Here is a 14,203-nt window from a genome sequence, read left to right on the forward strand (position 1 = left end):
TTGACCACTTCACCACCTGGTTACTTCATTTCCTTTCCGCGGACATCCCTACTATCATCATGGGCGACTTCAACATCCCCATTGACACTTCCCTCTCAGCTGCCACTAAACTTCTATCTCTCACTTCCTCCTTCGGCCTCACTCAATGGTCTTCTACAGCCACCCACAAAGATGGCCACACACTGGACCTCATCTTCACCCGCCTCTGCTCCCTATCTAACCTCTCTTACTCACCTCTTCCTCTCTCTGACCACAACCTGCTCACATTCTCTTCCCTCTTCACTCCATGTCTACAATCCCCACCCCACAAACTTTCACACCCTCGCAGGAATCTTAAACACCTTGACCTACACTCATTCTCCGAATCCCTCCTCCCTCTTACAGATATAAGTTCCTTACACAATGCGGATGACGCTGCCGCTCTATATAACACCACAATAGCTGTAGCTTTGGAATCCGCTGCCCCACTTACACATACCAAAACTCGCAAAATCAACAGACAGCCCTGGCACACCAGCCTGACCAAAGAGCTGAGGCGAGCTTCCAGGGCTGCTGAGCGCAGATGGAAAAGATCCCACTCCAACGAGCATTTCATCGCATTCAAACAGTCCCTCACTACTTTCAAGACCACACTCGCCACAGCTAAACAAACCTACTTCTCATCTCTCATATCCTCCCTGTCTCACAACCCTAAACAGTTATTCAACACCTTCAATTCTCTCCTCCGCCCCCCAGCACCTCCTCCCTCCCCACTCATCTCAGCTGAAGACTTTGCCTCATTTTTCAAGCAGAAAATTGATAACATCAGGGACAGTTTTGGTCAACAACCCCCAGAGCCCTTCCTCCCGACTTCCCAGCCCTCCACCTTCAAAACCAACTTCTCCACCATTACAGAAGATCGACTCTCCACTCTACTCTCAAGATCACATCTCACCACCTGTGCACTCGACCCGATCCCATCCCACTTCATCCCAAACCTCACCACAGTCTTCATCCCAACCCTAACCCATCTCTTCAACCTATCACTAACAACTGGTGTTTTCCCCTCAAGCTTTAAACATGCCTCCATCACACCTATCCTCAAAAAGCCCTCTCTTGACCCATCCTCTGTATCTAGCTATCGCCCTATATCACTTCTCCCATACGCCTCCAAGCTACTGGAACAACACGTCTACCTTGAACTGTCCTCCCATCTCTCTTCTTGCTCCCTCTTCGACCGCTTACAATCTGGCTTCCGGTCACACCACTCCACTGAAACTGCCCTTACTAAGGTCACCAATGACCTCTTAACTGCCAAGAGCAAGCGGCACTACTCTGTCCTCCTCCTCCTGGACCTGTCGGCTGCCTTTGACACAGTGGACCATTCCCTATTATTACAGACCCTCTCATCCCTCGGCATCACAGACTTGGCCCTCTCCTGGATCTCATCATACCTAACAGACCGGACATTCAGCGTCTCCCACTCACACACCACCTCCTCACCTCGCCCCCTATCTGTCGGAGTCCCACAAGGTTCAGTCCTAGGGCCCCTGCTGTTCTCTATTTACACCTTTGGCCTGGGACAGCTCATAGAATCTCATGGCTTTCAGTATCATCTTTATGCTGATGACACACAGATCTACATCTCTGGACCAGATATCACCTCCCTACTAACCAGAATCCCTCAATGTCTGTCCACTATTTCATCCTTCTTCTCCACTAGATATCTGAAACTCAACATGGACAAAACAGAATTCATCATCTTTCCCCCATCTCACGTGACCCCCCCTACGAACCTATCAATTACAGTAAATGACTGCCCACTCTCCCCAGTCCCACAAGCTCGCTGCCTCGGAGTAATCCTTGATGCTGATCTCTCCTTCAAACCACATATCCAAACCCTTTCCACTTCCTGCCGACTTCAACTCAAAAATATTTCACGCATCCGTTCATTCCTCACCCAAGAATCTGCAAAAACCCTAGTCCATGCCCTCATCATCTCTCGCCTTGACTACTGCAACCTCATGCTCTGCGGCCTCCCCTCAAACACTCTCGCACCCCTCCAATCTATTCTAAACTCTGCTGCCCGACTAATCCACCTGTCCCCCCGCTATTCCCCAGCTTCTCCCCTCTGTCAATCCCTTCACTGGCTCCCAATTGCCCAGAGACTCCATTACAAAACCCTAACCATGACATACAAAGCCATCCACAACTTGTCTCCTCCATACATCTGTGACCTCGTCTCCCGGTACTTTCCTGCACGCAACCTCCGATCCTCACAAGATCTCCTTCTCTACTCCCCTCTTATCTCCTCTTCCCACAATCGCATACAAGATTTCTCTCGCGCATCACCCCTACTCTGGAACTCTCTACCACAACATATCAGACTCTCACCTACCATCGAAACCTTCAAAAAGAGCCTGAAGACCCACCTCTTCCGACAAGCCTATAACCTGCAGTAACCACCGATCGACCAAACCGCTGCACGACCAGCTCTACCCTCGCCTACTGTATTATCACCCATCCCTTGAAGATTGTGAGCCCTCGCGGGCAGGGTCCTCTCTCCTCCTGTACCAGTTATGACTTGTATTGTTTAAGATTATTGTACTTGTTTTTATGTATACCCCCCTCACATGTAAAGCGCCATGGAATAAATGGCGCTATAACAATAAATAATAATAATAATAATAATAATAATATTATACTGTGTGGGGGACAATACACTGTGTGGGGGGTATTATATTGTGTGGAGTGGGGAATGTAGAGTATATTGTGTGTGTGTGGAGGGTACTGTGGGGAATTCACTATCAGACTGTGGGAGTTGGGAGGGACTTTTATTGGCATTATACTTTATGGGTTCCCTCAAAGGGGTATCATATTGGATGAAAACACTAAAGGCTTCAATAGTCAGGACCCTGTTTTGTAGCTGCTCTGTGGAGGGGAGGGTCAGTGTGATTTATTGCAGCAGTTTATACCTTCATACAGATCAAGTTGCTGCTGGTGGTGTGAGTCTGTGGCTACTGCCAATGGTGAGACCATGCAGCCACTATGAGACCCGTGAATGAGGGGGGAGGGACCAGCATCGGCACTGGACATCCCACGCCCAACATCGCACATTCAACTGTATTGGCACCTTGGATGTGTATATAGTTGAAAGCAATAATGAAAAAGGGAGCCGTCCACTCCCTCCTCCATCATTCTCACTTAGTGTCTGTGATGTGACATCTCAGCACAGCGGGCGCAATGACGTCATTTCATTGCGCCTGCTGTACCGAGCAGCGAAAATAAAGCATTAGAATGCTCGTTGAAGAGAACGGAGCAGCGGGGGGAACAAGGAGGAGAGGTGAGTATTGTATTTTTTTTTTTTTTTAAATCCGTAAGTACATTGTGAGACCCATTATACTGTATGGAGAACTAAAGAGAGTGCTTTATACTATATGAAGGGCTATGGGGAGTGCATTATATTATATGGAGGGCTAAGGGGAGTGCATTTTACTATATAGCGGGCTGTGGGGAGTGCATGTTACTATTTTGAGGGCTGTGGGGAGTGCATTATACTATATGGAGGGACATGGGGTTCATTATGCTATATGGAGGCACATGGGGTGCATTATGCTATATGGAGGGATATGGGGTGCATTATGCTACATGGAGGTGCATTTTATTTTATGGAGTATTATGAAGAATGCATATGAAGAGCTATAGGGAGTTCATTATACTATGAGGAATGCAGTAAACTATGTGGAGGGATATGGGGTGCATTATACTATATGAAGGGCTGTGGGGAGTGCTTTATACTATATGGAGGGAAATGGGGAGTGCATTATATTATATTGAGGGCTATGGGGAGTGCATTTATACTATATGGAGGACTATGGAGAGTGCATTATAATATATGAAGGGCTATGGAGTGCATTATATTATATGAAAGGCAATGTGAGTCCCATTATTTTATATGGAGAACTATGGGGAGTGCAGTTCACTATATGGACAACTATGGGGGTGCATTATACTATATGGAAGGCAATAGGCCCATTATACTATATGAATGAATATGGGGTGCTTTATACTATATGGAAGGCTTTGAGGTGCATTATACTATATGGAAGGTGATGTGGGGGCCACTATACTATTTGGAGGGCTATGTGGTGGCCATTATTCTTTATGGAGGGCTATGTTGGGGCCATTATACTGTATTCAAGCAAAAATATAGTTTGTGTTAGGTCCAGTAATACTCTGTATGAAGAAGTGTGGGGCCATTTTGATATATGTAGGCCCATTATACTGCATGGAGGGCTGTTTGGGGGGTCACAGTTGGAAATCATTCTGTGTTGGGGTCACCATACTTTGCCGGGGCAGTTGAAGTGAAGGGGGGGTACAGCAGGGTTGTCATACTGTGTGTGCGGAGGGTACAGTGGATGAATTCACTGTGGGGGTATCATACAGTGTTTTATGGGTGCTGTGAAATGGGAATCTAGGGGTCTTCCGTGACCCCACCAACTATTTTTTTGGGTGGGGGTATGAGGGGGGGCAATTAGATCTTTTGCTGTTGGGCCCCATGATTTCTATGTACATACACCCCTGGTGTGAGTTAATCGGCTCCAGTGTCGCCCGATTTGCCTGAACATTCAAGCTGCTGCCATAATCGCTCTCTGCTTCAGATAGGGCGCGCGCAGACAGTACAGAATCCTTTACAGGACTAATCAACCCTGAATATATTATATGTCATGTCCTGTAGGTTCAGGATTCTGATCAGTCCAGTGTGTGTGTGTGTATGCATGGCAGTGTGTGTGTGTGTGTCTGTGTGTGTATCCTGGTATGCATGGCACTCCATTCTTCATCCTTGTATGCATGGTCCCCTCACCCCTCAATCCTGGTATGCATGGTACTCCCTCATCCCTATCCTGGTATGCATGGTCCCCTCACCCCCCAATCCTGGTATGCATGGTACCCCTCACCCCCCTATCCTGGTATGCATGGTCCTCTCATCCCCCATTCCTGTTGTGCATGGTCCTCTCACCCCCCAATCCTGGTATGCATGGTACCCCTCATCCCCCAATCCTGGTATGCATGGTACCCCTCATCCCCCAATCCTGGTATGCATGGTACCCCTCATCCCCCAATCCTGGTGTGCATGGTACCCCTCATCCCCCAATCCTGGTATGCATGGTCCCCTCGCCCCCCAATCCTGGTATGCATGGTACCCCTCATCCCCCTATCCTGGTATGCATGGTCCTCTCATCCCCCAATCCTGGTGTGCATGGTCCCCTCACCCCCCAATCCTGGTATGCATGGTTCCCCTCACCCCCCAATCCTGGTATGCATGGTACCCCTCATCCCCCAATCCTGGTATGCATGGTACCCCTCATCCCCCAATCCTGGTATGCATGGTACCCCTCATCCCCCAATCCTGGTGTGCATGGTACTCCCTCATCCCTATCCTGGTATGCATGGTCCCCTCACCCCCCAATCCTGGTATGCATGGTACCCCTCACCCCCCTATCCTGGTATGCATGGTCCTCTCATCCCCCAATCCTGTTGTGCATGGTCCTCTCACCCCCCAATCCTGGTATGCATGGTACCCCTCATCCCCCAATCCTGGTATGCATGGTACCCCTCATCCCCCAATCCTGGTATGCATGGTACCCCTCATCCCCCAATCCTGGTGTGCATGGTACCCCTCATCCCCCAATCCTGGTATGCATGGTCCCCTCGCCCCCCAATCCTGGTATGCATGGTACCCCTCATCCCCCTATCCTGGTATGCATGGTCCTCTCATCCCCCAATCCTGGTGTGCATGGTCCCCTCACCCCCCAATCCTGGTATGCATGGTACCCCTCATCCCCCAATCCTGGTATGCATGGTACCCCTCATCCCCCAATCCTGGTATGCATGGTACCCCTCATCCCCCAATCCTGGTATGCATGGTACCCCTCATCCCCCAATACTGGTATGCATGGTACCCCTCATCCCCCAATCCTGGTATGCATGGTACCCCTCATCCCCCAATCCTGGTATGCATGGTACCCCTCATCCCCCAATCCTGGTATGCATGGTACCCTCACTCCTATTAAAACTACACACATACATAAAAAAAATCTGGCGCCGGAGTACGCGCATGCCCATAGCGCTGTCCGGCACCATATTGCTGAAGACACACTGCAAGTGTGTCTTCAGTAAAATGGCGCCGGATCGCGCTATGCGCATGCACGATTCCAGCCGCACTCCCGCCCCGGTCTCCGGCCGAAGAGAAGCGCCGCGGCAACGCTCCTCCCGGTCAGGTAAGTATGTAAGTATGGCGCCGGACATAGCGGTATGCAGTGTGTACACGTACCGCCATCTCCGACGCCATACACACTCCTCACCGCGCTGCCTCATTCTGTCTGGAGCCAGACTGCGCAGGCGCGTCGCGCTTGTACAGTCTATAAAGGCTTCGGACAGAGTGACGCTTAGCCGGTTATATTATAGATGTGTGTGTGTGTGTATGTGTATATATATATATATATATATATATGTGTGTATGTATATGTGTATATATAATACATACTTTCTTTAACAATGAAAAAAAATGTGTGACAGATAATGTCTCTTGGATAAGAGATCTCTTCAAGATATTATTGAATAATGACCACAGTGTTGGCATAATTGCTTGTGCATTAATGCTTTCGGGTATACCCCTTATCCGAATATTATTGTGATTTTCTTTGTCTTCAACTATATATATATATATATATATATATATATATATATATATATATATATATTAGATGGTGGCCCGATTCTATCGCATCGGGTATTCTAGAGTCTCTGTTGAAATAAAAAATAGTGATATACTCACCTTCCGACAGCCCCCAGACTCTGTCCCGCCTCTCACCAGACTCCCAGCATCTTCTGGTCCCAGTAATGCTTAGCGCGAAACAGTGCTGATGACGTCGCGCTCTCGCGAGAGCGACGTCATCTCCGGCCCTTCTCGCTAAGCATTACTGGGACCGGAAGATGCTGGGAGTGTGGTGAGAGGCGGGACAGAGTCCGGGGGCCGTCGGAACGTGAGTATATAACTATTTTTTATTTTAACAGAGACTCTAGAATACCCGATGCGATAGAATCGGGCCACCATCTAGTGTATTATACTACTGTTACACCTGGAGCTGCTGTCACTGTTCTGCTGTTACCTAATGTATTGTACTCCAGTTACAGCCAGAGCTGCAGTTACTGTTCTGCTGTTACCTAATGTATTGTACTCCAGTTACACCCAGAGCTGCAGTCAACGTTCTGCTCTCACCTAATGTATTGTACTCAAGTTACACCCAGAGCTGCAGTCGCTGTTCTGCTGTTACGTAATGTATTGTACTCCATTTACACCCAGAGCTGCTGTCACTGTTCTGCTGTTATCTAATGTATTGTACTCCAGTTACTCCCAGAGCTGCAGACACTGTTCTGTTCTTACCTAATGTATTGTACTCCTGTTACAACCAGATCTGCAATCACTGTTCAGATCTTACCTAATGTATTGTACTCCAGTTACACTCAGAGCTGCATTCACTTTTCTGCTGTCACCTAATGTATTGTACCCCAGTTACACCCAGAGCTGCAGTCACTGTTCTGCTGTTACGTAATGTATTGTACTCCAGTTTCACCCAGAGCTGCTGTCACTGTTCTGCTGTTATCTAATGTATTGTACTCTAGTTACACCCAGAGCTGCAGTCACCGTTCTGCTCTCACCTAATGTATTATACTCCTGTTACAGCCAGATCTGCAGTCACTGTTCCAATCTTACCTAATGTATTGTACTCCAGTTACACTCAGAGCTGCATTCACTTTTCTGCTGTCACCTAATGTATTGTACCCCAGTTACACCCAGAGCTGCAGTCACTGTTCTGCTGTTACGTAATGTATTGTACTCCAGTTACACCCAGAGCTGCTGTCACTGTTCTGCTGTTATCTAATGTATTGTACTCTAGTTACACCCAGAGCTGCAGTCACCGTTCTGCTCTCACCTAATGTATTATACTCCTGTTACAGCCAGATCTGCAGTCACTGTTCCAATCTTACCTAATGTATTGTACTCCAGTTACACTCAGAGCTGCATTCACTTTTCTGCTGTCACCTAATGTATTGTACCCCAGTTACACCCAGAGCTGCAGTCACTGTTCTGCTGTTACGTAATGTATTGTACTCCAGTTACACCCAGAGCTGCTGTCACTGTTCTGCTGTTATCTAATGTATTGTACTCTAGTTACACCCAGAGCTGCAGTCACCGTTCTGCTCTCACCTAATTTATTATACTCCTGTTACACCCAGAGCTGCAGTCACTGTTCAGATCTTACCTAATGTATTGTACTCCAGTTACACTCAGAGCTGCATTCACTTTTCTGCTGTCACCTAATGTATTGTACCCCAGTTACACCCAGAGCTGCAGTCACTGTTCTGCTGTTACGTAATGTATTGTACTCCAGTTTCACCCAGAGCTGCTGTCACTGTTCTGCTGTTATCTAATGTATTGTACTCTAGTTACACCCAGAGCTGCAGTCACCGTTCTGCTCTCACCTAATGTATTATACTCCTGTTACAGCCAGATCTGCAGTCACTGTTCCAATCTTACCTAATGTATTGTACTCCAGTTACACTCAGAGCTGCATTCACTTTTCTGCTGTCACCTAATGTATTGTACCCCAGTTACACCCAGAGCTGCAGTCACTGTTCTGCTGTTACGTAATGTATTGTACTCCAGTTACACCCAGAGCTGCTGTCACTGTTCTGCTGTTATCTAATGTATTGTACTCTAGTTACACCCAGAGCTGCAGTCACCGTTCTGCTCTCACCTAATGTATTATACTCCTGTTACAGCCAGATCTGCAGTCACTGTTCAGATCTTACCTAATGTATTGTACTCCAGTTACACTCAGAGCTGCATTCACTTTTCTGCTGTCACCTAATGTATTGTACTCCAGTTACACCCAGAGCTGCAGTCACTGTTACCTAATGTATTGTACTCCAGAATATGTACAGGACTGTGCCTGGTTAATGAGCGACACAGCAGTGATGCCTTTATCCGCTGTAATGTGCCTGTACAATAAGCAATGCAGCCGTGTTTCCGCGATGACTAAGCAACTGTCGCTGATTGGTCGCGGCCTAACTGCCGCGACCAATCAGCGAGGTGGGATTTCCATTAGAGATAGACAGAAGTAGACAATTATATAGTAGATAATATATATATATATATATACACACACACACACACGATATCCAGTATACAGGATAACATATGATTGGATGATATATTGTGATACCGACATCAGATGTTATAACTATCCAGATTATCACAGGACACAGAGCGGTGCATTAATAAGACAAGTGACAGGAAGCAGAACTATCTGTGGGAAGGGGAGAAAACAGGACCTTTGACACATTCAGAGCAGGAATGAATATGTGGCATGGATTTATGTCTTTTTATATCAGGGAGTGTGCTCCTCAGACCATTTGGGATCATCGCAGCCCTGGACCAAGCCGGGATTAGAGGACCATAAAACTTTCACATTCCTTATCTCTGAACTAATATTTACTGCTACTGTTGTTTTCTCCCTGTCCTACTGAGGAAGGGAGCGGAGGAGTCTGGAAAGCTGCCATTTGTTACCATCTTGTGAGTTAACTATTAAAAGGTATCCGTCACTGAGGACTCCGAAATTGTAATATTTTTCTATCTATACTAACACGATCCAAAAAAACAAGGTGAAGAGGAAGACCAGCAGCCTGATGGCTTGATATTATCAAGATGATGGCGGAGAACAACCTGGTGGATCCATCTAGGCTTCCACAATATTGGTCTTCCTGCAGATCGTTCATCCATCATATCGCTGTGGCTCGAGATCGAGCTGAAGGCCAATAATAATAATTCTATGTACACAGACATCAGAGATGCTATGTGACTGCCGTACTGTCTGATGTTTGTACACATGGTGTATATCATCACAACATAGTATCCTGTATATACCGTCCGATGCCTGTAGTCAGTATATCCCCTACCAGTCATGTATTACCCTCATCGTGCCACAGGCCTCCCCTTAGCTTGGTTGACGAGGCTCTCTGATTCTGCACGTCCACACTGACACTGCAGGAGTCCAGCGAGAGCGTGCACACAGTGTCAGTGCAGGCGCGCTCTCAACCCTATTTACCGTCTGCATCGGCCGCCCGCAACTGCAATCCTGTATGCAGCAAATGGGCACATAAGGATCCGCCAGTACTGTCGGGCCACTGATGTGTGTTTGCCCTCCCCATGCTAAAATTTGCCAGCCGGCCCCCTGTGAATCAGTTTTGTGATTTTCATAACTCCGTGGCTTTTCCTTCTTGATATGGCAATTTTAATGTTGACTGTGTCTATAGCATTAACAAATACAGAAAAAATGTATTTAATAAATTCAAAATTACTTCCTATGTCCCTGTGCGATAATAAAACCTTCTGAATGAATAAAACTCCGTTAATTGCTACAGGAGAGGATAAACAGCTATCCCGAATTTCATGTGAGGAAGATAACGGCCGAGGAAATGAGCTGTGAAGCCTGCGACTTACACCGATATTGCGGTCACCTGGTGACCTTATCGGGACAAGCCTACGACAACCAGACGCTAGAATCTGACGACTTCCTGCAGAACGACTGGCAGGTAACAGTATAAAGCCAAATATTCTACATCCCACTGAAGCGACAGACCGCGTGGGCGTCCGGGAACATTATCCAATTCGTCACCGGGCCATTTTTCATTTCTGGACTTTTAGTCCCCCCCCCCCCCCCCCCCCCCCGCGCGTCTTCCAGGAGGCATGACATTGTTATTTTTGTGTCTACACAGCCTTTTTTTTTTTTTTTTTTTACAGCATAAGTTGTAGTTTTAAATTCCACAAATCACTTTACCATACTTAAAAATAGGAAATATCTAAAAAAAAAAATAAATAAAATTTGGCAAATCTTGACCCAGTGTTGTTTCCCTGGAGTATGATTTGTGGAGGAGTGTTCAAGTTAGGTTTGCTACCTGTTAATGGATTTAGAAATCGAAACACACAACCTCAGATTATGACCAAGGAGAGAGACGATATGTTGCCAAAAATAATTTTTTTTTAAGTAAAACACCTTTATTAGGAGCATATATATAAAAAAAATAGTAATTCTCCAAGCAATGGAACACAAAAAAGGAGCATTCAAAAATCCAGGACTAGATAAATATCATGAATGTAGATGAAAAATGCACAGATAAAAATAATGCATGACATATATGCAAAAAAATTTTTTTTTATATTATACAGTTGTGGCCAACAGGAAGAAACTGAGTATTATCTGACAGAATTGCAGGGGTGTCAATACTTTTGGCCACAACTGTATATGACAGGAGACAATAGTAATTTATGATACACAAATGTAACGATTATGAAATTATTATTACAATAATCTTATGCAAAGTGCACTGTATGATAAATCATAACCGATAGCATAGAAATAAATATAAATGTATAGTCACACCTAATTGAAAAGGACATGAGTGAAATGTTCCTATGTTGCATAGTTACACGTGATTGAATCATGTGTGAAAACAGACGCCCTTATAGTAAATGTGCTAAAAAAAGGAACTCAGATGAATCTGCAGAGTTCACCAGATAATTTGTGCAAACCACGCTATGTGTGGATTAAGCAAAATTAAATTAGCTGTGCAAAGAAAGCAAACAAAAATGTCTGCATTACTTACAAAGTGACGTGTGCATAAAGCCTCTGGAGATGTGCTCCCACCCCGACAGCGCCGTTTCGCTATCCCGCTTCTTCCATGGGGGTATCGATACACCGTTTCGCCGTTTCCATTTGGGTATCGATACGCCGTTTCACTATCCCTCTTCTTCCTTGGGGGTATTGATACCCCCATGGAAGAAGCGGGGTAGATGTGTGAACTGTGGACAACGGCCGTTTCACAGGTCCCGTTGAAGCGCAGTTGGCGTGAAACGGCCGTTGTCCACAGTTCACACATCTCTCCCGAGCCTATGCTTTTTATCTGAAAATAAATTCACTTCTTCAGAACGGTGAATGCCATCCCTTTTGTTCTTTTTCATACAACGTAGTTATGCATGTTTTTCTTTGGATTGAGCACCCGTTCTGTGGGCAGCTGGCGTGCAGCCCAGGTGTGTGAGTTTGTGCCACACTATAGTGCACACATCAAGGTAGCAGCAGTGGTGCCGAATTTTCTTCTTTCTTCGTGGTAATTAATCTGTTAATGGATTTGTGATTTCTTGGTCTTAAAAGTAGCAAAGACTGGTAAGAAAAAAATCAGAGCTATTTTGATTTTGCAACAAATTCATGAACCCATGTGCACCATGTTTCTAAATTTGGTGCAAAATAACAGCAACTACCACAAGACAAAGAAACTTGACTCCAGTAAATTGCAAATAATGATCAGACCCTCTGTGTCTTGCTGCATCTTTTGAAAAAGTGTCAAAAAGAGGCAGCAGCGCCGCATCTGTCCCAACAGTGTGCGCCACCGTGATAGTTATGGTGCATCCGCTGACTACGACCTTTTCTCCATTTTTGCTGTAGATGGCTTTAGTAAAACTTTACCTATTTGTTCTCTGAAAAATAAATATTCTCTTCTCCTTTTAGAAACTGGTGATTGGTAAAGTCTGTGCCAATCGTACTGAAGCTTATCACCAACTCAGACATTACAAATATTTCCTGTACCAGCGCTGCATTCCTTTTATTGAAGAAACTAAGGGAGAGTCCGCAAATGAAATTGTAGAGTTGGCTTTATCAAAGATGGAAGCTGAGAACTTTCTGGGAACGGTAAGTGACCAAAAACCCATCTTGATTTTGTACAGCAGACACAGGTGCACATAGAGCTTGGGCTGGTGCAGCAGAATGGAGGAGTCGGGCTGTCGATATGAAGAAAAAAAGGGGGGGGTAGGGGGCACCACTAAAGGGCAAAATGATCAATTTTCAAAAATATGTAAGGGGTGCTGCACAATGCACAGGTAGAAGCATAATTCAAAAAGGAGAACAAAGAACCCAGCATATTAGGCGCACACCAAAGACAATAGGGGTATATGAAAAAGTGTATATAAATTTTATTGGAAGACAAAAAAAAAAACACAATAAAAGCATTTAAAAGGCAAAGCACACCCCCAGATGTCCCAAGTAAGTGTAACAATAAGTACTAACAGACTGAAACCACATGGTTGAAAAAACAAGATGTTAGCCTAAATGTACATAATAATACATAAGACATGACCCCAAATCTGGGCGTGCCCAGAAAAACAATAACATACAAACGCTCACTCCAAGCGGCCTCAGAAAAAACCAGGGGGCCCTGTAAGTGGTCTTGTAAGGGAGGGAGTGAGATGAACATCCACTATAGGGATAAGAGAAAATAATATACCAACACTCACTCCAAGAGACCTAATGAAGGCCAAAGGGCACTGTAGGTAACCCTGGTAGAGAGGGAGCAAAAAAACATCCATTATAAGGATAGGGAGGAGGGCTGAACTGGAGGAAAATGCAGGAGGCAGAAATTATATGCCAAAATATATAAATGGGAAAAGTGGAATCACCATAGAGAGCAGTCCAGCATGGAGCGTCAAGGGTCAGGAAGTCAGAGGAAGATAGTCCCGGGACAAGGGCAGTGTGGGGAGCCCTACGCGTATTGCTGCTGGGTGCAGCTTCGTTAGGGGAAGTCAGGCTGTCGATATGATGCCATGCTGATGTAGCAAAGCTGGAACAGTATTAACTAATATGAACCTTTTATTCAGTGCTAATTTTGATGGTCTTTTAAAAGGGGGCGTAGCTAAGGGGATCCTCTGGGGCGTGTCTTTAAGCTGCCCTCCATTATTACTCTGTGAACAACACCCCCTTAGTAAAGACCATAAAAAAAAATAGTTCCAAATGAAAGGGCTTATATCTCTGGAACCATATGATGGATTACAGAAGAAAAAAGAGCTACAGGAATAAAATAAGAGCAAAATATGCCATTTTTGACTGGGTGATTAGTTCTGAAGTATCACCGTCATTTCATTAACTCCTCATGGCAGCTATCACTTCTAATAGTCATCAGCACCCCGTGCAACATTTGCTTATCACATGAAATCTGTCTGCCATTAAAAAATGTATAAAAGTATATATCTACAGTTGAAACCAGAAGTTTACATACACTACTGTTTATAAAAAGACACATCTGCATGTTTTTCTCAATATCTGACATGAAA

General features: G+C 45.4%; 1 protein-coding gene across 2 annotated transcripts in view; it reads left to right on the plus strand.

Moving 5' to 3' along the window:
• The window catches only part of CCDC82 (coiled-coil domain containing 82), a 47,565-nt gene that overhangs the window by 23,111 nt on the left and 10,251 nt on the right, over positions 1-14,203 (plus strand). For both annotated transcript variants that reach the window (XM_073582948.1, XM_073582950.1), the window contains exons 6-7: positions 10,468-10,638; positions 12,609-12,788. In XM_073582948.1, the coding sequence (XP_073439049.1) occupies positions 10,468-10,638; positions 12,609-12,788 (351 nt within the window). The remainder of the gene's footprint in view (positions 1-10,467; positions 10,639-12,608; positions 12,789-14,203) is intronic.

This window comes from Dendrobates tinctorius, unplaced genomic scaffold (genome assembly GCF_039654945.1).
Source record: "Dendrobates tinctorius isolate UK_male_01 unplaced genomic scaffold, ASM3965494v1 ptg000075l, whole genome shotgun sequence".
Lineage (NCBI taxonomy): Eukaryota > Metazoa > Chordata > Amphibia > Anura > Dendrobatidae > Dendrobates > Dendrobates tinctorius.